This window comes from Meles meles, chromosome 8 (assembly GCF_922984935.1).
Source record: "Meles meles chromosome 8, mMelMel3.1 paternal haplotype, whole genome shotgun sequence".
Taxonomy (NCBI): Eukaryota; Metazoa; Chordata; class Mammalia; order Carnivora; family Mustelidae; genus Meles; species Meles meles.
The window spans coordinates 2,205,590-2,230,181 of record NC_060073.1 but is presented as its reverse complement, the minus strand read 5'-3'; the positions used below and the strand labels follow the sequence as shown (position 1 = coordinate 2,230,181).

The window sequence follows — 24,592 nt, the reverse complement described above, 5'->3', positions numbered from 1 at the left end:
GGTCAACCTGTATCCAAGGGAAGTACAAGTAGTCGGGGGGTTGGTGTGGTGGTGAAATTAGCGACAGTAGCTATGCCTTCATAATAAGGGGGGGTTGGAGACTAGGCAGAGCCAACAATCTTTAGCATGAGTGGGATCGGAGTAGTTGAGGGCCTTGTATGCCCCTATTATTAAGTTGATGAGTCGGTCCCCAGTTCCGGGAGATGTTGTTCTTGGGCCTGGGGGTATATTAGCTGGACTAGTGCTGGAGGGTGTGGAGGCCTCGATGGAGGTGCTGGTGTCATGCCTTAAGGATAATTTAATACTGGCAGGGGTCGAGTAGGGACCTATAGGGGGCCGACGAGGGCTAGGGGGTCTTTGGTCTGGAAGGACTATATTAGGTCCAACTGGACGGGTCTGGGGGTTTTTAATCTCGAGTTTTATAGTAAATACGAGCCCATCATCATAACCTTCCTTATAGAGTCTAAGGCCCCAGCTATATCCTTTTGTCCAGTGGACTGCCTTCTTTCCAGACTCTGTGAAGGTAATCTTGAGGGGGTGGCACCAGTTGTTGCAAGGTTCGGATGACCCGGGGTTATTTAGAGTAGGATGAGTATAATTAGCCAATACAGTGATGTAATCCCAATTTGAGGTGGGTTTCCAAGAGACATCACCTGTGGTTTCACATCCCCAGGCCGCACAGTAGAAGTCATTAGGGCCTCCGCATTTATAAGCTCATCCCCTGGTATTACTATTTTTTGGCGCGGGGCAGACATAGAAGGGGAATACACTAAGTTTGTAACGCCGTGTTTTACCTCTGCAACCCCAAGTGAAGGGCGACATTCCCGAAGGGAGTTCTGGTGCCTTATGGGGGTCCTCATGTTGACCTATGTCCCAAGATCCCATAGCCAGTTTACAGAGATCTGGATATAGGGTAGGCCACCAAGTGTTAGGGGTGTGTTGGGCCGTACTGGACCAGATAATTTCCCCCCTTTGAGAGAGAACTTGCCAGGTTAATTGCTTGGGGATATGTGGGCTGGTGCCGTTTACAAGGGAAAGGAAAGAGAATAAACAAAAGGGTAGAATTATCGGCGAATAAGTCTTATCTTTAGTGGGTTTGGGGAGCGTTGGACGGTCCATTCTGAGTTCGGAGGGTGTCCTGTTTGTTCTTCCGGGTGTGCCGCTTTCACATGGGAGGCGTGGATCCAGGCTGCAATCCCGTCAACTTTTAGCGCCGTGGGCGTTGTCAGGAGTACCGTGTGGGGTCCTTTCCAACGGGGTTCGAGGTTTGTGGCTCGATGTCTGCGGACCCAGACGGTGTCTCCAATTTTATAGGGATGGGGCCGCAGTGAGGTATTAAGTTTTTCCTCGTAGGCGGCTGCCAGGGGTTTCCAGACCTCTTGTTGTACCAGCTGCAAGGCTTGCAGATGGGCCTGTATAGAGGGGGAGGGGGAATGAGCAGAGATATCTGGCGCAAAGAACGTGACAGCGGGGGGCGGAGCACCATAGAGAATTTCGAAGGGGGTTAATCCATGGGGGCCTGGAGTATTTCTGGCCCGATAGAGCGCTAGAGGTAGGAGCAACACCCAATCTTTAGAGCCAGTTTCAAGCAGTAATTTAGTTAGAGTCTCCTTAATGGTCCTATTCATCCTTTCTACCTGTCCTGAACTCTGGGGTCTGTAAGCACAATGTAGTCTCCAATCAATCCCCAGCAGCTTGGCCACCGACTGACTTACCTGGGAGACAAAGGCGGGCCCGTTGTCAGACCCTAGTACCTCCGGCATTCCATACCTTGGAAAAATTTCTTCCAATAGCTTCTTGGCGACTATGTTGGCGGTTTCCTTTTTGGTAGGAAAGGCTTCTGCCCATCCTGAAAAGGTATCTAGAAAAACTAAGAGGTATTTATATCCATACCTGCCAGGTTTAATTTCGGTAAAGTCAATTTCCCAATGTGTGCCAGGTCGATGACCACGTACCCAGACCCCTGGTCCAATAACAGTCTTTCCAGGATTAACTTGAGCACAAGCTTTGCAATTAGCGGCCGCTTGATGAAGAAGGAAGTTTCTTTTGGGGATAAAGTCTTTTAGATCTGCCCTATCCATTAGAGTCTTCATTTTACTTGCACTTAAATGAGTCAACTGGTGAAGATGATTTATTAATTCTTTTGCCATTTTTATGGGCATTATGGCTTTTCCCTGGTATTCCCATCGGTTCAGGGCTGAGTTGTAATCGGCCCCTAACTTCTGTATGAAGTCCAAGTCGGCCTCCTCATAATTCCAGATGGGTGTCCCATCTATCCCTTCCGTCCCAGTGAGTATGGTGACAGTTAATAGCTGGGGCCCCAAAGCTGCCTGTTTGGCTGTCGCATCAGCTAGGCGGTTTCCTCTCGCCTCGGGGGTATCCCCTTTTTGATGGCCAGGGCAGTGCATTATGCTCAGCTTCTTGGGGAGGAATAAGGCTTTTAATAGGGCCAATATTTCGGTCTTATTTTTAATCTCCTTACCGTCAGAGGTTAGTAGTCCCCTCCACCGATAAATTTCTCCGTGAATATGGGCAGTGGCAAAAGCATATCTGCTGTCTGTATAGACATTAAGATTCTTACCTTCTGCCAATTGGAGGGCCTGGGTTAGGGCAATTAATTCTGCCCGCTGCGCCGAGGTGCCTTCTGGCAGCGCGCTGGCCCATACAATTTGAGAGTCGGTCGTGATGGCCGCTCCTGCTCGTCGTTTTCCATCCTGCAGGAAGCTACTGCCATCAGTATACCAGGTCAGGTCTGCATCCTTCATGGGCTGGTCAGTTAGGTCGGGCCGTGTCCCATGTGTTTCAGCAAGGATCTGGTGACAGTCATGCAGCGGTGCCTCCCCAGGAGTGGGCAATAAAGTTGCGGGGTTAAGAGTCACTATAGGTCCGAACTGGATCCTGTCTGAGTCCAGGAGGAGGGACTGATAATGAGTCAGGCGGGCATTAGACAGCCAGCGGTCTGGTGGTTGGCGGATTAGAGACTCCACTGTATGTGGAGCCAGGATGGTTAGGGGCTGTCCCAAAGTTAGTTTGGTTGCGTCCTTGATGAGGACCGCGATTGCTGCTATCATTTTTAGACATGGTGGCCAGCCTGCCGCCACGGGGTCTAACTTTTTGGACAGGTAGGCAATAGGGCGTCTCCAAGGCCCGAGCCTTTGAGTTAGGACCCCCTTAGCAAATCCTTGTTTTTCATCAACAAAGAGGTCGAAGGGTTTTGTTATGTCTGGCAGGCCTAACGCCGGAGATGTAAGGAGTGCTCGTTTGATATGGTCAAACGCCTGCTGCTGTTGTTCAGTCCAGACAAAGGGAGTACCTTGTTTAGTTAAGGGGTACAGAGGAGCCGCTATTTCTGCAAACCCCGGGATCCATAGTCTACAAAAACCCGCCGTTCCTAGAAATTCCCGCAGTTGCCTGTGGTTTTGAGGTGCGGGAATGCCAGATATAGTCTCTTTCCTTGTAGCCGTCAGCCATCGTTGGCCATTATATAACTCGTAGCCCAAGTAGGTGACTTTAGTCTGGCAAATTTGGGCTTTCTTTGCGGATGCCCTATATCCCAATTGGCCTAGGGCCTGTAGGAGATCCCCAGTACCTGTTTGGCAGTCCTCTTTATTGGTAGCTGCTAATAGGATGTCATCGACATATTGGAGCAGGATCAGAGAGGGATGTCTTACCCGGAAGTCGGCTAGGTCCTGGTGAAGAGCTTCGTCGAACAGCGTTGGGCTATTCTTAAACCCCTGTGGTAGCCGTGTCCAGGTTAACTGACCTGATATTCCCAAATCCGGATCCCTCCATTCAAAGGCGAAGAGGGGCTGACTCTGAGGACTCAGTCTCAAACAGAAGAAAGCATCTTTGAGATCTAGGACTGTATACCAGGAGTGGGTTGGAGGCAGGGTGCTAAGTAAGTTGTAAGGGTTGGGCACCGTAGGGTGGATGTCCTCTACCCTCTTATTGATCTCTCTGAGGTCCTGAACCGGTCGGTAATCATTGGTACCAGGTTTCTTGACAGGTAACAGAGGAGTGTTCCAGGGAGACCGGCATGGGGTCAAAATGCCCTGGTCTAGTAACCGACGTATGTGCGGTTTGATGCCCTGGTAGGCCTCATTGGACATGGGGTACTGCTTAACATTGACAGGAACGGCCGTTGCCTTTAATTGTATGTGAATGGGGGGCTGCTGAATAGCTAGTCCCATTCCTCCTGTTTCCGCCCAGGCATTCGGGTAAGACGTAAGCCAGGATTCTATGTCTCTCTGAGGTTGAGGGGGCTCCTCATGTAGTCTATATTCTTCTTCTAACTGTAGAGTGAGGATGTGTAGAGGAGTCCCATTGGGGCCGGTCACAGTGGCCCCTTGTGGCTCAAAATGGATTTGGGCCTTGAGCTTGGTCAATAAATCTCTCCCCAGGAGTGGGTAGGGGCAGTCAGGCACATGAAGGAACGAATGAGAAACTTTACCTGAAGCCAGATGTACTTTTCTTTCCGTAGTCCATCTACTAGGGAAGTGGCTGCAGCCGGAGACGGCCGGGGGCCCCCGAAGTTGGAAGAGGCAAGCGTCCCCTTCCCGGGCGTCCTCCGAGGAGCCCAGCCCCGTGGCGCCTGGACGTCTGCCTGGCGGCCTGCTGGCCACGGGAACGTGTTTCTGCGGCGCCCGCAGCTCCCCGAGTTGCGGCCGCTCCCGGCGGCGGCCACGGGAGAGCAGAGCTGCGTCCCCACGCGCTCCCGGCCAGAGGGTCTGGGCACCCCCGCGAGCGGACCCGGGCCCAGGGCGCACGGCTCGCACCGGGTGCCCGGCCCGCCGCGAGAAGCAGGGCTCGTGGGCCACGAGGCGGGGCCTGGGCCTCGCGGGGGCGGGAGGGGCGGGAGCTGCGCGGACGCGGGTGGGGAGAGCGCGCCGCGCGCGAAGCCGGAGGCACAGCTCCGGGATTCGGGGACGGCGGGCGGCGGCGGCGCCGGGGGGCCGCGGAGCCCGCGCGCGTTGCGGGGGACGACCCTGGCCTGGAAGAGCAGCGCGGGCTCGGGAAGCGGCGGGAAGGGTCCGGCGGGAGCGGGGCGGCCGCAGGTGCCCTCCACGTGTCCTCCGCGCTCCCGCCCCTTAAAGAGGCGGAAGGAAAGCGGGCGCGCGCCACCCCCCGACGTCACGCGCCCGTATTTGCATAGGGTTCCGGGGTCTGCGAGCGACGCCGCGTGACGTCCCTTACCACCGCGGCCTCTGATTGGTTGTCTCCGGCGGCGCCGAAGCGCATTTGACTTGCGCCGAGCCCGCCCAACCGCAGCCCGTCTTGCTTATGGAGGGCGGGGCCAGGGGCGTCGGCCAATGGGAGGCGGTGTTGTTGGCGGCCACGGCGGCGCAGCCTCCGGAGCGAGCGAGGCCACCGCCGCCGCCAGTGCCGCAGCCGCAGCAGGCGTGAGGAGCGGACGCGAGGCCCTCGGCCGGGTAACGGCGCGCTGGGGCGGCGGGCGGGGGCCCCGAGCCGGGGCGGCGGGGGCCCGGGGTGCCGGGCGCGAGGCCCGGGGCCGCCGTGGGAGCAGGCCTCGGCCGCAGGGGCGGGGCGGCGGCGGGGAGGCCGGGGCGGCGGGCGGCGGCGGGCCGCGGGGTGGCGGCGGCGAGCGGGGCGGCGGCGGGGAGCGGGCGGCCGCGGGTGACCCGCCGCCCCGCCCCCCGCCCCGGCGCGGCCCTGAAGGTCAGGAGGCGCTTTGTTCCCGCGCGGACGTCCGCCCGGCCGGCCCGCGCCGTGACCCCGAGGGGAGCGGCGGCCGCGGGGCCCCTTTGTTTTCGGGGCGCGGGGCTGTGCGTGCGGGAAGCCGCCCTACGGGGCCGGCGCCCGCGTCTGTCCTGGAGCTCGGAGACGCCGGCGGCGCCCACGGCGGTGCGTTTCCGCGGACGGCCGGGCGGACGGCCGAGTGGCGGCGACGAGACCCGCCCGTCTGCGGGGTGGGGGCGGGGTCCCCGGGACGTGCGGCTGCGGCCGTGCCCCGCGCTCGGCTCAGAGTGCGCGGCCGTGCGGACGAGGGGGGCGCGGCTCGCATGGGCGACTCGGCCGCTGGCCCGCCGGTGACAGGGCCCGTCCGAGGCGGCGCCGCTCGCGTGAAGCTGGCCCGGCGCCCCCGCGGCCGCGAGGAGGGGGAAGAAGCTCCGCGGGGTCGGATCCGTCCGTCCGGGAGGGGTTGGTCCCGGCCACCGCGTCCCGCTGCGGTCTCTGGGCCCTTCCCGAGCGCTGGGTGCGTCCCGCCGTGGCGTCTGCGGCCGTTGCAGCCCGCGGTGCGGGAGGCTGGTGCGGGAGGCGGCGGGCGCGTGCAGGTCTCGGTGTCCTAGCTGCTGCTGGTCCTGCTGGGGACGGGGGAGGCTCCTGCGTCCACGGTGCGGATGCGGGATCCGCGCGCGCGGTCTCACGTGGCCGGAGCGGAGGCCGGTCAGCGGGAGCGCTGTCGGCAGAGTTCCGGTCCAGCACCTTGCCGGGACAGAGGGACCCGCGCAGGTGCGTCGCTTCGGCTGTGGCTGGAGTGGGGGCCCTTCTCCCGGTGTGCTGAGGCCGGCGCCCTCCCAGCACGTGTGTCTGGCCACGCCGCGGCCGGGTCGGAAATGCGCCTGGCGAGCCGGGTGCTGCCCCAGCGGGCACAAAGCGGCGTCCGGGCGTTCGCGGGGGCTTGGCAGTGTGCACAGAGCAGGAGTGGGGTCGGCGAGATGGGTCTCCCTGCCTGCGCTGGCTCACCGGGTTGGAGCCTCTCGGCAGCCGCAGCCACGGGCATGCCTGTGCGCTGGGCTGGTGGCCCGGCTCGCACACAGCTCGCAGCTCTGGGCACGGCCCTGCGGACCCCCGGCTCTGTGCTGCTCCGGGTGCAGACGTGTTTGCCGGTGAGGCCGCTCGCCGCCCGCACGGAGGAAGGACCCCGAGCCGGCGTGTTGGTCAGGGCCGTGTGTGACTTTGTGCCGCAGCGTCTAGGGACGGCGTCCGGCCCGCCTGTCGGGCTCCAGCAGCCAGGGCTGGGGCTCACGTCCCGGGCTTGTCTTGTCGGCAGCGGTGGGTCCTGTTGTATCCGGCGGAGGCGACTGCGGGCGGGAAGGCATCTGCGCAGTCGAGTTTAGAATCACGTAGTTCCAGAGCTTTTTCTCGTTTCCTCTTTGTCGTCCCCGGTTTTAAAGTGGCTTAAAGCTGTTTTCAGGAGCTTCTGCCTGTTACCAAAGATTTTGCCAGAAAACCTACCTGTGTTTGGCTGGGAACGGGAGTGCGCCGCGGCTGTGGGCCAGAGCCGCGGCCCCTGGGCCCCGGGAGGGCTGTGGCTCCGTCCGCCGTTGCTTCCTCTGAGGCGCCCCCGAAGCAGGAAGCGTGTTCAGGCGACCGCGGCACGAGGGTAGTGACTGCGCAGCGTGGCCGCTGCACCACAGAGACGGGTCCCCCGGGACGTGGCTGTCTCCCTGTCTTCCCTGCGCAGTGTGATCTGTGCTGGGTCGGCAAGTACTCGCGGCCCCAGGCTGCAGGGCGTTTGTCCTTACCCCGTGGCAGACCCTCGGCCGCGGGCTGTAGTGACGTGGATGTGTGTTGGTGACAGCCGCGGGTGGCTGCCGTGTGCTCTCGAGAGAAGGCGGGACTGCTTTCCTTGGCTGGCTGCTGTGAAATCTCCCGGGCGCTCAGTAGCCGGGACTTGGGAGTTTGCGGTAAGCCGGCGGTCAGCTCGCCGTGGCCCCGGCCGTGGCCGTGCTGGGCGTTCCGGTGACCCCGAAGACTTCCCACGACGCGGCCGGTTTCCGCGGGGTTGGTGGGGGGGGGGGGGGCCGCTGCGCGCCTCAGACGCGTGCACGTGAGGGTTACGGGCGCCGTGGTGGACTGACGCTTCGGCCGCTGCTCCGTGTGGGAACGGCCGTCCGCGCCGCGCGGCTGTGCGTCCTCTGCTTCGCGAGCCTTTGTCTGTGCGCCCGCCGCCCGGCCGGGCACCGCAGCCAACACCCGAAGAGCCGCCTCCGTGCGCGTCCGCGGTGGGAGACAGACGCAGATGGGGTTGCGGCACAGGTGCCCTTGGGAAGAAAGGCGGAGGAGCAAGGACTTGGCTGGGGGCGGGATTTTGAAAGATGTTTTTAGAGAGAGAGAGAGAGCGCGGGAGGGAGGGCGGGAATCCCGAGCGGCCGCGCCATGCCGCGTGCGGGGCTCCATCTCAGACCCCGAGGTCATGACCTGAGCCGAAGGTGACGCGTAACCGCCGGAGCCCCCCACGCGCCCCGGTTGTGGTCAAGTGGGGTGACGAGGGCAGAGCTCACAGAGCGGCCGGACCTTGAAGCGCCGGAGGAGGGAAACTTGGGAACGTCTGCCGCGTGTCGTGGCGCGCTACTGAGCTGCGGAGGAGACGGGGAACTGGCGTTGCCGCAGCCGAGGGCCTCTTTGCTGAGGAGAAACCGAGCGTCTGGTCGAGGAAGGGACCGAGTTTCGTACTTTCTTCTGGAGGACCGAGGGCTTGCGTCCTGCCAGCGTCTGACCGGGCGGTGGGTTTGCTGTCGTCTGGTGGCACTTCGAGCTCGCACGCGGGCCCGACCTCCGCCGGCGGTGCCTGGTGCGGCGCAGGGGCACGCGGTGGCGCTCAGCTGCGAGTGACAAGCAGACTGGCCGCTGGGCCCTGCGCTGGCTCCGGCGGTTGCTCGCTGCCCCCGCGGGACTCGTTCTTCGGCGGGAGACAGACCGGCGTCGCTTACGGCGTCGCTTACGCATCCTTTAAAGAAATGGTGGTAAAGCGTGCAGAGGTGATGATCCCGTCTTAACGCCTACCTGTAGCAACGCACTGTTTGCTTATCTTAGTTCACCGGTAAACAAACTACGCTTTTTTATTTCAGTTTTTTGAAGATTGATTTGAGAGAGCGCGCGGCCATGCACGTCGGGGAGGGGGCAGAGGGGGAGAATCTTCAAGCCGCCTCCGGACCTGGCGCTCCGCCTCACTACCCATGAGACCGTGGCCTGTGCCGGAACCAAGAGTCGGACGCTCAGTCCGTCAAGCGACGGCCTTTGGCCCGGGTCATGGTCCGGGGGTGCTGGGGTCGAGCCCTGCTTCTAGCTCCCGGCGCGGCCGGAAGTCGTCTTCCTCCTCTCCCACCCACCCTGGTGGTTTTCCCTCGCTTACTTTGTCTCTGTCAAATAAGTAAAATTAAAAAAAAAAAAACTTTTTACAAATGTCCAAAAGAAAAGGAAAAGCATATGTTCTCAGTTATTATATACAGTGGAAATCAGTTTGAATCCAACTTCAAGACTGTCTTTAGGAGCTTAGGACCTGGGCGGTCTTCTTGCTGAGAGTGTGAGCGTAGTTAACAAGGACGTTTTCCCTTACTGTAGAAACTTACGTAAGCTTTTTCGTTGTTTACTTTAGACATGTCTCCACGCGTTTGCTTGCATCTTGAGTCCGACACAGTCCCCTTCTAATGCTCGGGAGCATAATGATAGGCTGCATAAGAAATCTGCCGGTCAGGGCGATACAAATGAGATTGGCAGTGTTCCAGGGTTTCATGTATTAGCCAGGTTTTCTGAGTGGAAACACTGGGGTTTCTTGTCAGGGGTGTCCTGACCTTCTTAGATTAGATGGTTCGCTTGTCCTTTCTGATGTGGTCTGAAGCTAAAACGTGCTCCCAGTCCTGGAGGACTTGGACCTTCATGCCAGGGCCGATCACACTCCCTCTCAGGGTCATAGGGATCCCATCCCTCAGACTTTTACATGAACCACATGATTATGCTATACAGTTCATTAATGCCACCCTCGCTGAATAAAAGTCGTAGACTGTAATGAGATTCTAAAGTCTTACAGAGCCATTGGGCTACATTTATTTTAGTTATTCAGTTCTTTCATGGAAAGACATTAAAGACCTTTGAGTTAAGACAGAGAATGTAGGAAATTTTTCGTTATGTGAAGGATGACTGCATTCCCCAGCTTACTCCTTCTTTGTCCTAGAAATGGCCCAGTTTGAAATTATGTGCTTGCTGTGGGGCGCCTGGGTGGCTCAGTGGGTTAAGCCGCTGCCTTCGGCTCAGGTCATGATCTCAGGGTCCTGGGATCGAGTCCCGCATCGGGCTCTCTGCTCGGCAGGGAGCCTGCTTCCCTCTCTCTCTCTCTCTGCCTGCCTCTCTGCCTACTTGTGATCTCTCTCTCGCGCGCGCTGTCAAATAAATAAATAAAATCTTTAAAAAAAAAAAAAAAAAGAATTCTGGCTGAAATTATGTGCTTGCTGTAGCTATAGACTAAGTGTTGTTGTGTGTTTTTTGTTTTTTCCTTCTTTTTTTTAAAAGATTTTATTTATGTATTTGACAGACAGAGATCACAAGTAGGCAGAGGCAGGCAAAGAGAGGAGGAAGCAGGCTCCCCGCTGAGCAGAGAGCCCAATGCGGGGCTCGATCCCCCGACCCTGGAATCATGACCCGAGCCGAAGGCAGAGGCTTTAACCCACTGAGCCACCCAGGCGCCCCAGTTTTGTTTTTTCTTAATGGAGCCCAACTGGGGCTTGAACTCATGACCTTAGATCATGACCTGAGCTGAGGTCACGAGTTGGATGCTTAACTGACTGAGCCACCCAGGTGCCCTACAGACTGTTTTTAAAATTAGGAATTTAGTTATATATGGATAATTTGCCATAAAAACTAAAAATTTTCCCCATGGAAACAATTTTTTTGTTTGGGTAAAAATCCGTAACTAGGGTCCTGCGGTGTCTTACATAAGTAAAAGTAAGACATTCACTCATGCAGTCGTGGGAGCTCGGATGCCGGTCCAGGTCAGACTTGTAGACTCAGTTGTTAGTGCTGGGGGGCCTGAACCACTGTTTTCTTCTATAGTTTTGAATGTTCTTTGCCTGGTGACCTGTTCGTATTTTAATACGATCGCCTTGAGGTGAAGCAGACGTTCAGGTGAGGCTTCAGCACACCTGCGTTTAAAACAAATGGATGGTCATTCTTCTCAAGCCTGCAGATTTGGTAGTTCTTTGTCTCTTTCTGTTTGAGCTAGTCGGGACTGCTGGGCATGAAAATGGACAAGTAGAACTCTCGCTCATCTATAGTGTCACCAACCCTAGATTGGTTTTCCTTGTACGAAGGGAGAACTGTTGAGAGGACCTGAATTTGCTGGTCTCTGCAGTACAGAAGCCAGAGGAGGCCTGCAGCGGGCCGTGTGCTCTGGGCGCCTGGCCCGTGTCGTCGTGTGTTCGCAGCAGCCCCTTGGGAGGCCCCGTCTAGTTTGTGGGTGTCGACCCTGGTTACACAGCTAGGAGACAACGGGGTGGGCCTCCGAAGCAGGTCTCTGTGCGTCCGCTGTGTTCTAGGTGTCAAATCCTCGCTTGCTGCTGCTCAGTCCTCAGACGCAGCTCGTCATTGTGTCTGTGTTTCTCCTTCTGTCCTTGATGGAGCACTTTGCTTTGTTTTCGCCAGTGTTGTGTCGGGTTTTACTCAACTGCTTCGTCATCGTGTCACCAGAAATAGTGTTCAGTAGCACATGGCTTCACATAGTTGGAAATAAAGTGGATCATTATGTGAACAGAGTCTGTTCCTTTGAAGTGGCATCATTTTTCCGGAAGGTGAAGCTCTCTGGCCTGTGTCCTGCAGTGGGACGTGTGTTCGTTCACTCAGCAGCTGTGGTCCCGGACGCTGCTCAGGGCCCTGGGACCACACAGTGCACAGCCTAGGAGGAGCATTGTTACTTTGCATTTTTCTAGACAGCAGCGCTCTCGGGGATGGTGCTGCAGTGCAGGATCCTGACTCTGACCGCGCTGTCGATTGTCGTCTTTTCCCCAAGGACAGCAGCAGCTTCTTGAGTTAAGCTGGTGGAAGCGGCCGCAGGAAGTGAAGTGGTTGGTGATGGTAGGGAAAGGTCAGGAGGGTCTGGATCCGAAATGTGCAAGGATGTTAATTTAAAATGGAACCAGAGGAAATGAAATGGAGAAGCTCATGCACACACTTTCAGAAAAGTAAGACCGAGACTGATTTCCCACAAATCCTTGATTTATAGAAGATAGAATTTCTTGTACAATTAGTAGCGTCCGCCAAGGATCTCCTTATCTTTGAGCCAGTGAACTCACTGGGTGACATTTTTGCTGGATTTTCCCCTTTCATATTCTTCCCACAAAAGCGGTCTGCCCTAAACCTTTAGTAGTTCTGTAGTTCACTGCAGTTTGCGTGTCCTGAATCACAGTTCCTCTGCTATTCCTGCAGAAACTCAACGTCTGGTAACTCGACCTTGCCTCAGTTTACCTCTTTTCTTTCAGGTTGATACTACGTGGTGTCAGGAGTGGGATCTGAAGGAGCCAGCCCCTGAGGAGCGACGACCCCCGGAACCAAGCGAGGTACCCACATTTGAGCTCTCTGTGCTCTTTGCTTCCACGAGTTGCCATAACTTTCAGTTTGGTGAGTTCCTCCGTTAATCAAGCTCTCCCTTCTTTTGGTTGAACCTCTCAGACTTTTTTTCAGGGTTTGTTGGTCCTCTTTTCTTAACCCTGTAATGGGATCCCAGTCATCTAAATGTTCTAAGGGTACCCCCCTTTGAGGAACCCTGGCCAGTTGCCTGATTTTGCCTGTGTGTCTCAGTCTTACTGAGAAGGGTAACTGAGGGCTCTGATGGCCATTGTGGGGAACGTTTTGTCTTTTGAGCCTTTTCTTTCTCCCAACTGAGTTAGAAGACCATTGCTACAAAATTAAAGAATTCAAGTGGAATAGTTACTTTCATTGTATCTGGAGGTTTCTAAAAGTGTTCAGGATTCTAAAGTTGCCTCCTTACAAAATACTGTTTCCAAACTGACTGAAGTAAATAAACAAGTAAAGATGGGTAAAAATAAAGTGTCAGAGGCCTCTTTCTTGGTGCTAGCCAAGGTTCCCTCCTATCCACACGGCCCCTCCTCTGTCTGATCTTCCTTTCTTTCCTTTCACTGAAACCTCGTCAGCTTTAACCCATTAAAACCTTCCCTTTCAAAATGAGATCTTCTGAGGATGCTGCTCAACCACCCCAAAGTGCCTGTGCCCCATGGACAAAAGCTGAGCTTAGGGCTATGATTAAGGACCTCCCCAGGGTAACTGAGGGTCCTCATAGAGGGTGGAGGAATTCAGTATTGTAACCCTGACTTACCAGCCTGGCTCCGATCTCTGTTAGTCCAAGTGCTTGTTGGAGAAGGTCAGGCCCAGTGCTGGATGAAAACAACCTAGGGTTTAAACCATACCAGCCACCAGCCCTTTTACGTGACCAAGCTCGCAGCATAGCCAAAAGGCTATATGAAGTGGTCCCTAGGGCTTTCCCCAAGCCCATGGACTAGAATAAGATTCCCACACGTACCCAGAAGCCTGCTGAATCTGTCTGTGTATGTTACATGGCTATCCGTGACTCTTAAGTTGTTTTCAAGGAAAATTCCAGGCTTCCCATAGATATCGAGTCCACCCTGGTTGTGTCCTGCACGACCCTGCCGTTAGTGCAGACAGTATGCCCACTGGAAAAAGGGTCACTTGTTGATCGAAGTCCAAGCAGTTGCAACCCTCCGACGAGGCAGTGGCCAAACCCTCCCCAGTGATGGGACCCAAAGGCCCACGAGGACCATTTCCCAGCCTTGGGGGATGGGAATTACTTAGAATGGGGTGACTACTCTCCAGTTTGGGGATGAGTTTTCTCACCGTTTCAGTTAACACTTGAACTGTTCTGTTAGTGTGCAACCCCAGATCACACTGTCCTTCCCACGGAGTAACGCCTGTGCCACTGGTGGGGCTCAGACCACAGCGTTGCCCTGTCTGTCTCTCAGCCCATGGCCTTTAAGCTGGGGTCTGTGCAAGACAGCCAGGCACTGCTCTTCAGTGGTCTGGCGCCTGTACGTCTGTCTAGGCTGAGATGTCCCGGGGAAATACATTGCATGTCTTTTTTCCTTTCCCAAAGGGGAAATATTCCTTGAGTTCAAGTCTAGTACTCAGGAGCGTTCCGGCCCCTTTATTGCACTCTGCAAACCAAAGTAGACCAAACTTCAGGCTCGTCCCCACTGTTAAACCTGGTACCCCTATTCCTGGGGCAAAATCCGCCACAGACCAAGGCAAATCCATAGTGTTCCTCCCATTAATATCTAGATCGACCCTTCAGAATCTCTCCCAAGAATAGATCCGCACCCTGTAAGTCATAAAGAGGCCTTACCAGGGCATCAGGCCTAGAAGACAGTAAGGACTCATCATCCTTTGTATAGTCCTTGAAATATCCCTATATTACCCATAAAAATTCCGTGCCCAGGGATGGAGCTCGGTCCGGCACATTAAGGCAGTAAACACTGTAATCCCCCACCCTGTTGTGTCTACTCTGTATTCACTGTTGGTTTCCAGCCCTGCTGGAGGAGGTGTCTTTTTTTCTCTTTTCAAACTGTAGTTAAGTCACGCAGTCCATTTTTTTAGTATTCCTTTTGATAGCGATATAGATAAAATGATAATGGCCCTTTGGCCTTTACCTGGGAAGGATGAGACTATTCGCGGATAGTCCTGCCTCGAGGGTTTACTGGGAGTTCTTCTCCACACAGAGTACAGCAGCCGACTTAAATGACATGCTCTCCTCCAGAGGCTTCATCTCAGCACAGATACGGAACGTATTTCGCTCTTTGCTTGCCTTCCCCACGCTGCCGTCAAAAAGACCTGTTCACATGTTAAAAATCTTAGTCATTAATGGACACAAAAAATTGCCATTTGTTCAAACCTCTGGTTCAAGATTTAGGATAATTTAATCTCAGAATGGGAATACTTCCTGAAAGACTTCAGGATTCTGAAAGACTTCAAGGCATTTTAAACTTTCTGGACCCCAAGGTCAAAGGTGAATTACAGGGTTTTCTTGGCTTGGGTCACAGTTGGATTCCAAAGCTCTTAATAGCTGAGCCCCTTTGTGCCATACAAAAGAACACCAAACCGGACCCCGTTGTTTGGGATGACCAATATATCTTCTCCTTTAAGACTTTGAAGGACAGTAGTATGTCCGCTGATCCTCAGACACCCAGATTATCAGCTACGTTTTCCCTTTCATAGGTGAGAAGGAAGTGGGTGCCCTCAGATAACTTATCCCAAAACATGGGGCTATCACAGACCCCTAGGTTACTCTGGCCAACAGTTAGGTCCACTGCCTGAGGTTACATCCCCCTGCCTTAGAGCTCTGCTTGCCACCACCCTTAGTCAAGGCTACTAAAGGGATAGGGGATCTTCCTCAACCCTCTTGACAGTGTCAGGGCTGTTGAGGCTCTCTTGAAGTCACGCCACACCCAGTACCTTTCAGCAAGCTCTTTCCTCCTGTCAAGCCCTCTTACTGACCCCCGCCCGATCTCTCTTGGTCACGGCAGTGGTCTTAGCCCTGCTGCCCTTCTTCCCTCTTCCGCCAATGGAGCTCCACGACGATCTTTCACAGATCGCCTGTTGACCCTGTAAGAAACCCTGTGACACACAGTGATCTTTCCTGGTTGATGGTGACTCTTAACCTGAACTGTGGAAGTGTGAGTTTCGTGCTGGGTATGTGATAACAGTTTGGAGGTTATTGAGGCTGAACCCTTACCTTTGACCGCTTCGGCTCAAACCAGCTGAAATCGATGCCCTCACTTGAGCATGCCTTTTAGCTGAAAGCAAGACAGCAAACGCTGCTCCTGATTGTCCTTACGCCTTTGGAATGGCTCATGATCTTAGAATCTTAGGGGAAACAGGGCTTCCTCAGTTCTCGTGGAGGTGAAATTAAGAATGGCTTCTGTGCCCAAAATCTAGTGGTTGCCAGACTGCCCCCAGCAGCTCTAACTGTTGCAAGTCTGATTCACTGGAAGCCAAAGGAATCTACCTCGCCAGTGCCCCTGTAAGAATGCTGCCCTAAGAAATCCGTTGACCAAACTTCTGTCATGGCCCAGAAGACGGCTCCCGTGGTGAGGACCAAGGAATGACCAGGGAAGAGCAGAGCTGACCCGTGAAAGAGAGTAGCAGAGTTGGAGATCTGAAGGCTATTGGTCCCACAAAGAAGAGGGACTCTCCTTTGTACCCAGTAAGATGCTGGTCCTTCCAGAAGTTCTAAAGCTTTCCTTATTGGCCACTGTGCCTGAATTAAACCATCGGTCCCCTGAGGAATGATAACGTTTACGGGTCAGTATTGTGGAAAACACCAGCAAGGCCACAAAGAGCATCACCTGGTTGTTCCACTTGACCTGAGTGAAGCCCAGGAAGTTTGTTGGCACCACCCCAGGACCATTCAAGGCCTGGCAGGTGAATTCCATGCATTTGCCTCATCTCACAGATATAAATACGTTCTAGCGGTAATTTGCGTATTTTCACAGTGGACTGGAGCATTTCCATGTAGAAAGGTCACTGCCTCTTCCTTAAAGTCCTTTGAGGTGGGACTTTTCCCACTGGGTGAGTACCGTGGTAATCACGAGACCCACGTCCCTGGACCAGTGAGCATTAGACAAGTGTGGGCTGCGTGGCCAGTTCTGCATGTTTCTGCTCTGTAGCCTCGGATTTCAGGACTGGCCCCCGTACACAGAGAACCGTGAAGATCCAGTTTGCTAAGTTAGTTGAAACCCTCTGAACAGCTTGGCCCCAAGTACCGCTGCTGCTTCCTTTCAACCCTCAGTCTGTTCCACTCAGTATCACAAACTCTCTCCTCGGGAAGTAATTACAGGACGGCAGCACACCCCGCTCCTGCTTCCTTGGACCCACAGCTAGAAAACGGGGACAGACTTGAGTATTGCAAGGGTCTGATTAAATCCTTTGAGAGTAATCATGCCGTGGTAGCATAGGACAGTCTTTCCGCAGCAAGTCCCAAGAGACAGGAGACATCAGACTCACACCTCACAGCCAAGCGAACTCATCTGCTGGAACAGACATCTCCATGAAGATGCACTCCGGCTTCGTTGAGAGGCTGCCTGCCAGGGAGACAGGCTCCGGGATTCATGTGTGCCAGCTGAAAAGGCCCCCAAACCTGGGAGGACCTACATCCCAGCTGGTAGCTTGAAGCTGAAAATTTCCAAGGACTGAAATACGTGACATTGGAAGCCGTCGGCCTCCCCGGGATACCGGGGCCAGGCCTGTCGCGCCTCCCGCTTCGTGGGACTCTGCGTGGCCCGACCGCCGAGTCCTGCTGTCTAAAGTTGTGATCGTCCCTTTGCTAGTCTCCTTGCCACTCCCTGGTTTGCCTGTAACGGGCTCCTTTGTTCCCAGTCCACAAACACGTTTTGATTCCACCAAAGCCTACGCAGTGCTGGGATTGCCCTGGAGTGAGCGCTGACGATAAGCCTGGACTGGTGGCCTGGCCCTTAGCCCTGGAAGGATGGCAGAAGCCTTCTGCAGGAGGTGGCAGGGCCTTCCCCTCCTGCCCAGGAAGCCGTACACATTCTTCTGGTAAAGGGGACCGGACGCCGCAGCACTCCGTTGGGCGCTCCTCCCCCATAGAGGAACACACTCACTCAAGTCTGTGCATCTGCCCACGGCCTCTCTCTCTTACGCAGTGACAGGGCGAGCAGAAGTCAAGGCTGCCTCCCAGGAAGCGCGTGTGCGGCAGCGGAGCAGAACTCAAGATAGTATGCTCCACACGGGGATCGAAGCGACGGCGAGGTCTCCGTCCCCGTAGCTCTGTGCAGGGTGCTGGGAACGGGAAGCTGAGCTGCTTCCTTTCAGTGGTGCCTCGTGAGCAATTGCTCAAAAATCTAGCAAAGGGTGGAAATGAATTCAACATGCTTTCTTCTGGGAAGATCCCCAGATCTCCATTAGAACCTCACCCACAACTGTCAAACTCACTTGTTAGTCCAAATACATTGAAATTTAAGACATTCCTATAACCATTTCCATGGTGCTGAAAGCCCCGCTTACAAGCATGTTGTGTGGAAATGACCATGTTTTGATCGTGAGGCCGTCTTTCTCATTCCAGGGGAAAAACTGGGCAGAGGGGTCCACCTGACCTCCCATCTTTGGAAAACACTAGTTGCTTCTTGCTGTGCCCCCTGGAAAGGATGCCGTGAAGTTGTTGCCCTCACTCCTGCTGCTGAAACCAGGAAACCCTTCCTCCTGGCACCCCTGCGTCCAGTCTGGGGTTTTCTCCCGCTGTCTTAGAGAGCACCTGATAACAGGGACAGATAGCACTTTGGGTGCATGCCCACGAGTGCCCCCCATAGATAAGGATCTGCCTGAGCCTTGTTTCCTTGGTGGGTTGGGCCGCAGAACTTCTAAAGACAACTCGCAACCTGTGGTTGTGGTACGGCCGTCACTGCTCCCGTTAGAGCTTCTGAGTATGACCAGCCAAGCTGGAGGGTCTCGGTAGTGGGCTTCAAAATCACAGTCCGTGCCTTCACCCTCCACAGCGGGGAGGGCAGGAATGCCGTTTTTGTATTAACAAATTGTAGGAAATGATGCAAGAATGAAAAGTAACAAACGGTAATACCAGACTCTGAGCTGAAATAAGCCAGGTGCCCGGGGACCTGGGACACTTTCATCTTACTAGGTACGGGCAGCTGGGGAAACTGGCCGAGGAGGGTTTCCAGCCAGTAGCCGTAAGTGAACCTTCCCAGACGTAGGTACAAACTAAGACTTGTTTTCCTTCCCAAGATTTCTGAGGCTCGAGTGGGAGACACGTGACTGAGATTCCCCCATTTCTCGACTGTTGGTTGTTCAGGTGAGGCCTGATACCCTCTTGCCGTTTCCCTCCTATGAGGGACAGACATCTGACGATGTCCCTTCAGCTCGGGGGCCACCATCCACTCAGAGCTATGGACCCCTCTGACTGCACCAGCCCCCCAGGGCCTTCTATGAAAGACGTGGATCAGAGGGGACATCTGGGAGGACTTGAACCTAAAACGGAACCGAAGGCTTTGAAGTGGAGAATCTCATACGAAGCAGCGAACTAGAGGACTGCCCCGCCGATCGCCCTTGGACGCTTCACTGATGGAGGGTGGAAGCGGCCTCCAGCCAGGGAGTGACCACCGAGAGTCTCTTCCCGCCTTGGAGCTGTTATACTTGCCGCATGGCTCCTAACTGGATCGTCCCCTTCCGTGCAGAAAAGCAGCCCGCCCCGGCCCTTCAGCCGACTGGCCCGTAGCTCCTGACTCCAGTTCTGTGCTCTCTTGCCGGCCATCAAGCTTGCCTGGGTCTGTCCTTTGTCGTCGGTGATGGAAACCCGGGTCCACATCCTAGCAGCCGGATGACCGTGGGACGGGCGTGCTGCCTTGATCGGCCTCTGTCCTCGCCACACACTCGGGATGTTGCCTCCCTGGCGGGGTTGGTGCTGGGTGGAAAATGTGGGAACGTCCCACGGGGCCCTTGCTAGTAGAGGAGCATTAGGGTCGGGGGCGGCTTGACTGGGTGCTGCAGATGCGGGGGAAAGACCGGAGCCTGTCGCTGAGCCGGCCGGGATGGCGGCTTGTGCCGAGCAGGCTCTTCCCGGCCGCCGGTGAGTGTCTGGCTGCCGCCAGCCTCTGCTGCTGCGTCTGTTCCATGGGGCAGGCGGGTCGGGTCGGCAGGAGGTTCCGGAATCCGCCCGTGCTCTCACCCGGAAGGCCTGCCACTGCGGTCCCCCGCTGCGTGAGTGACGCAGCGGGGCTCCGCAGCCGGCGACCGGGCGGCCGGGACGGCAGCTCTGAGGCTGCTGTCCTCGGCTGTTTTCCTGAGGTCTTCCTGCCGCCTTGTACCTGTCCCATGGCGCGCGGGGGACAGCAGAAGGGGACCGTGGGGATGCTGCGGCTGTGGCCGGACGCCTGCGGCGAACCGCAGAGGAGCGAGAGCTGGGGGTCAGCGTTGAGGGAGACGCCTAGGAGGGCCCGGGATTCCGGGTTCTGTGCGGGGGGACTCGGGACTCAGCCGCAGGCGCTGGGTAGCACTGTAGTCTCTAGAGCCCTCACTGACCAGGGGCACGTGCCGGGGTGGGCGGGTGGGCTGCCGCCTCTCCCGGAGCATTCGTTTCACTGTTGTGCTCCTTCTGGGCTTATCAGCAAAAACCAAAATAACCAAAGAAAAACGCAGTTGAGTGGAAAACAGAACAGGTGCAGACGGTAAATTCCAGTTGGAGCTGCTCTCCTTAGACGCCGGGTCTCGTTGTTGCACGTTGTGGTGGAGGGCTCGAGTCCTGCTCGCGACCTGAGAACGTGAGCCCGGGCCAGCGCTTGGGACTCCGCCGGGACACGTGTGCTGTACGTGTGAGAGGCGGGAGCGTCACCACCTCCGACCACTGTCACGTTCGTCAGCGTTTTGAGACTTCACTAATCGCGAGTTCTTTTTAAGGAGTAAATGTCCATGATTTCACTTTAATGTTTACAGTAAGAAATCACCTGATCTGGAGAGTCTTGTGTGTGTCTTGAACGTGGGGCGGCACTGAGTGTCACGTGTTTGTACGTAGCACTGCCGTCTCCAGTGTGGGAGTAAGAGAACACACACAACCGGTGACCTTTAAAATCCTGGGGCTTTTGGGTGGCTCCGTTGGTCAAGCGTCCAATTCTTGGTCTCAGCTTAGGTCTTGATCTCGGGGTCATGAGTTCAAGCCCCACGCTGAACTCCACCCCAGGCGTGTGGAGCCTACTTAAGAAAAATAGTAACAGGCGCCGGGGTAACTCAGTCGGGGGCCTGCCTTCAGCTGAGGTCATGGTCCCAGGGTCCTGGGATCAAACCCCGCGTCGGGCTCCCTGCTCAGTGAGGAGCCTGCTTCTTCCTCTCCCTCTGCTGCTCCCCCTGCTTGTGCTGTCTCTCACTCTCTGTCAGGTAAGTCTTAAAAAAAAAAATAGTAGTAGTAGTAGTAATAATAAAATAAAAATCCACTTGTGACTTCGAGTGTGAAAGACAATAGAAGCAGTAGTAAATGCTGTGAGGAGCTCCGGGATCGCTGGCCTACTAGCATAAACGTATATCCCTGTCGCGGAAGCTTATTAGAGAGAGAAGGCAAATTAGAATGGAATAGTATTCCTTTGAACTCTGGTCATTTTAGCACCAAAAAGAGCGTTTGTTCGTTTATTTTTATTGAGCAAAATATGCATGCACTGAAATGCATAGATCCTAAGTGTAAGATTTGATGAATTTGACAAGTGTATATACCCAAGAAACCCAACAGCCCGTTTAAGATCTAGACATTTCCATCGCTCCAGACAGTTCTCTCCTGCTCCTCCTGGTGGACCCTCATCCCCCATAGATAGCCACTGACTGCTACAAGCACTCTAGAAAGGTCATTTTGAATATTTAGCGATGTTAATTGTCATAACTCTCTTAATTTGTAGGAGATCAAAACACTCAGATGGCAGATAACAGGTAAGCCAAAATGAACTTGCTAATTGGGACTTGAGTTTTAGTTGATGAGCATGAGCCAAGCCACCCATGAGTAAATGTCATAGAAGCTCTGGTGGGATGGCTTCCCTCTCCCAGTATGTTTGAGCCCATGAAGAAGGGGCTTCGCACAGGGGAGGTGTCTCAAGCATGGATACTGAGAACCCTTTCATGGGAAGTGACCACATTGCTGTCCAGGAGTGGCTGGACACCACCCTGTCATCGTGTGGCCTCTGGGGGTCGAGTGAAAGAGAGATTTTGTTTCGTGGCTCGTCCTGAAAGCTGCGTTTGGTGCTGCGTCGTGTTTGACATGGTGTAATTTTGGTGAGGGAAGCCATGTCCGGGCGTCTTTGAAAACTGGTGCATCTGTTTTCATGACGTTGCATTGTCTGTGGACTGTGTGGCTTGCAGAGCCACTGTGGGCATTGTGTCCTGAAGACCGGGTAAGGCAGCTCTTTGATGCCGTTGGCCGCCGACCACAGTGTAGCATGCGTGTTGGTCGGCTAGTGGGTTCTGTTGGAGGGTGGGGAGCAGAGTTTTTGGGGGGACGGAAACTAGAAATAAAAACGAAGCAGCTTTGGCCAGGGTTGAAAATTAGAACTTTGGGGTGCATCGGGGTGGCGGTGGGGTGTGTTCAGTGGTAGGTGGTTTTTGTTTTATTCTGTTTTTAATAACCAGAACATACGTCGTCGACACACCGTGTGTCCGTAGTTCTGCCCAAGTGCCAGGCTGTTGCCGAGCTCCCTCTTAATGTGCTGCTCCAGGAAAATGCCCTTGGACTCTTTGGGACGTCTTGTCAGCTAATACTTAACGTACGGTCTTAGTTTTTCAGACGGCGTTCCTTCAGATGCCTTGGAGGCTGCTAAAAATGCAAGTCACACAGGTCAGTTCACCGGCCACGGGGAAGGTCACCGCGGGAGAGTTTGCGCGCAGAGCGGGGTGGCCTCCGCTCTTGGGCCAGTGCTCGCGACGAGCCAGGTCATCCACGTGAAGCATCACTGGGCTTCAGGGGTTTGGGGAAGTCGGAGTCGTTCACGTGAACAGTACTTCCTGTAAAACCTTCCATGATAGGAGCTTCGGGCTTTCCAGAAGCAGGCTAGCTAGCACGGCGTGCCTCCTAGTGCCCGCCGCCGAGCAGGGCCGTCATTGCTCAGCCAGGGGCCGATCTTTTCCCTCTGTGTCCTTTGTTCTTCCCTGATCCTCCCGGAGCAAACCCGGACTCCGTGTCATTTTGTCCCTCAGTTGGTGATGTGTTCTTTTTTCCTCCTTTTAAAAACTTGCTAGATCTATACATTTTTCCCCCTTAAACTGTTTGAAAGCAAGTTGTGGGTATCTTGACTCTTTTCTTCTAAAACACTTTCGTGTCAATTTCTTAGAAACTAGGGCGTTCATCCTAACCTAACCCCAGCGCTGTGACCACGACCAGAAACGCGGCATTTACACGACACTGTGTAGTTGTGTGAACACAGAGTTGTGTCACTGCTGCCCCGCCGTTCTCGGCTGCTCCTTTTCAGCCGTAGCCCCCAGCCAGCGGGCACGTCCCGAATCTAATTGCGTGTCCCGCTGTTGACGCTTCCCTGCGGTGACACCGTGGCAGGCTGCGCAGGCCGGCTGTCCCGTAGAACGGCCAGGCTCTGGGTTGGTCGGGTGGTTTTCTTCCATTAGGTTCAGACTGCCACGTAGTCCCTGCTGCAGGGGGAGCACACTGGGGTCGTGGCCAGGGATCCTGAGATTGAGGACTTGGGGAAGGTCATGTCTGACAGCTTTCCCCATTGTGGGGTCTCTTCAGTCAGTGACCTTTCGGTCGTCCTGTGGACATCCTGTTCTCCCCGGGTCGTGATAATGATCCTTGTGGCATCAGGAATGACACTGGTGTTTGCACAGGGCGCTTTTCTACGTATGGCAGTCCTCCTGCGTATTACATCTGTCAGAGACAGCCTCTCCCTCTCCCAGCCCCTGCTTCAGTGTTCGAGATCCTTCCCCTTCCGTGTTTCGGAGGTGCCGTCAGTACTCTTTTTGGGGTGCAGATTGTCCCACGTGGGCAGTGCAGGTCCCTTCAAACTGGCTTCTGTGACCTTTTGCCTTGTCCCCTTGAGCTTTGAGCACCTCCTAGCTTTCGGATGCTAAGCGCCATTGAACTCTTGCTCTGGACCTGGAGTCTACCATTTCTGCAAGGGCCCTGTTCCTTACAGTAGGGCGGAGATGTATAAAAACCGGAATATAGATGCTACGTGTTAACTGGTTCTAGGCCTTTCAGTGGCAGGAGCTAGAGAAGATGGGTGTCGGCGTATGGTGTGGTATTTACGAACTGCACCGGCGCCCGGTTGTATGTGTACAGAACTGCATAGCCGAAACCACCCAGGGCTTCCTGGTAGCTGCTATTTATCACTAAAATGTTGAGATTGAGTTGCCTACTTGGTATCCTTTGCTTGCCCCTGTGACTTTAGTACAGAAAGGTGGGGAGAGCTCCCAGGCACCTTTGGAGTCAGGTGAGGGTGCTAAGTTAGGGTTCCTGGCCAGTGGGAACGAGCAGGCGTCAGTTCAGCAAACACCGAGCGTCTCTGCCGTGGGCCGGTGCTGTGTCGTGCCGCTGTTGGTTACAGTGGAGGAAGAGACCTCCCTTCCCCCTCGGCGTCTTGTTCGTTCATTGGGAAACGGTGACGTGTGTGAGCCACCAGCACAGTGTGGGGGAGGAAGCCAGTGGTTTTGGGGAGAGGGTGGGGAGTGCGGTGTGGAGGGGGTGGCTTGGGCAGGAGGCAGTGTAGGCCAAGGTGGAAGCCGGAACTTGCACATGTGGTACACCCAGCCGGGGCACGTAGGACCCCCTGGGACGTGCGCTGGGCCGCCGGTAAGCACTTCTGTCCTTCAGAAACCATCGTTGCCTTGTCCCGGTCCTTGGCTTCTAGGCCCCCTTAGGTCTGGTGGGGAGAAGGGAGGTGGCAGGAGATGGGCCCCTGAACGGGGACGTGATGGCATCTCTGGGAGGTATGCGGCTTAGACAGCCGAAGCAAGAACCAGAGCTCACTCCCTGGGTGCCCTTCAGTGCATTTCTGACCTCCCGCTCAGCTGGGTAATGGGGTCAGATGCCTTTAGAATACATTTGAAGGGGCGCCTGGGGGCTCAGTCAGTTAAGTGTCCGACTCTTTATTTCAGCTCAGGTCATGATTTCAGGGTCACGTGATCGAACCCCAGCTCAGGCTCTGCTAGGGAGGGAGTCAGCTTGAGATTCCCCCCCCCCCCCGCTCCCCCATCCAGAAAAAAATCAAATAAAATTTTAGTATTTTCAAACATGTTTTTAAGAAGCCGCTTGCTACATTTAGAAGTTAAAGTGAACAGTCAAAGCTGGGGAGGTCCGTGCTGATGGTTTTGTGCCCTTGGC

At 55.2% G+C, this 24,592-nt stretch overlaps 2 protein-coding genes across 6 annotated transcripts in view; one reads left to right on the top strand and one right to left on the bottom strand.

Moving 5' to 3' along the window:
• Nucleotides 1-97: 97 nt before the first annotated feature.
• On the bottom strand, nucleotides 98-19,096 carry LOC123948173 (nascent polypeptide-associated complex subunit alpha, muscle-specific form-like). Its single transcript, XM_046014700.1, has 9 exons — nucleotides 18,944-19,096; nucleotides 8,260-8,533; nucleotides 7,454-8,006; nucleotides 7,198-7,368; nucleotides 6,706-7,043; nucleotides 5,561-6,418; nucleotides 5,264-5,440; nucleotides 4,451-5,163; nucleotides 98-1,412 (listed from the first exon to the last, which is right to left on the bottom strand). Exons 1-9 carry the CDS (start codon nucleotides 19,094-19,096, stop codon nucleotides 1,065-1,067), a joined length of 3,585 nt encoding a protein of 1,194 aa, XP_045870656.1. The 3' UTR covers nucleotides 98-1,064.
• The window catches only part of NAP1L4 (nucleosome assembly protein 1 like 4), a 42,315-nt gene continuing 23,039 nt past the window's right edge, over nucleotides 5,317-24,592 (top strand). For 2 of the 5 annotated variants that reach the window (XM_046017032.1, XM_046017036.1), the window contains exons 1-4: nucleotides 5,323-5,429; nucleotides 12,213-12,351; nucleotides 21,168-21,198; nucleotides 22,038-22,096. In XM_046017032.1, the coding sequence (XP_045872988.1) occupies nucleotides 21,185-21,198; nucleotides 22,038-22,096 (73 nt within the window). In that variant the 5' untranslated portion in view covers nucleotides 5,323-5,429; nucleotides 12,213-12,351; nucleotides 21,168-21,184. Of the gene's footprint in view, nucleotides 5,430-5,699; nucleotides 5,863-12,212; nucleotides 12,352-21,167; nucleotides 21,199-22,037; nucleotides 22,097-24,592 lie in introns of those variants that run through there. The other 3 variants (XM_046017033.1, XM_046017035.1, XM_046017034.1) reach the window with 3 other exon arrangements.

Bases quoted from the DNA above. Each gene is read 5' to 3' on its own strand.
- LOC123948173 (XM_046014700.1), bottom strand. From the start codon at position 19,096: ATGTGGACCCGGGTTTCCATCACCGACGACAAAGGACAGACCCAGGCA. The intron at 8,007-8,259 runs GTCCGGCCGCTC...TTTCTTCCCAAG, and splicing joins CCCTCCTCCGGCGCTTCAAG to GGCACCTGTGCCGCAACCCC. The intron at 1,413-4,450 runs GTAAAGTTTCTC...CCCTCTATACAG, and splicing joins AAAAGTACATCTGGCTTCAG to GCCCATCTGCAAGCCTTGCA.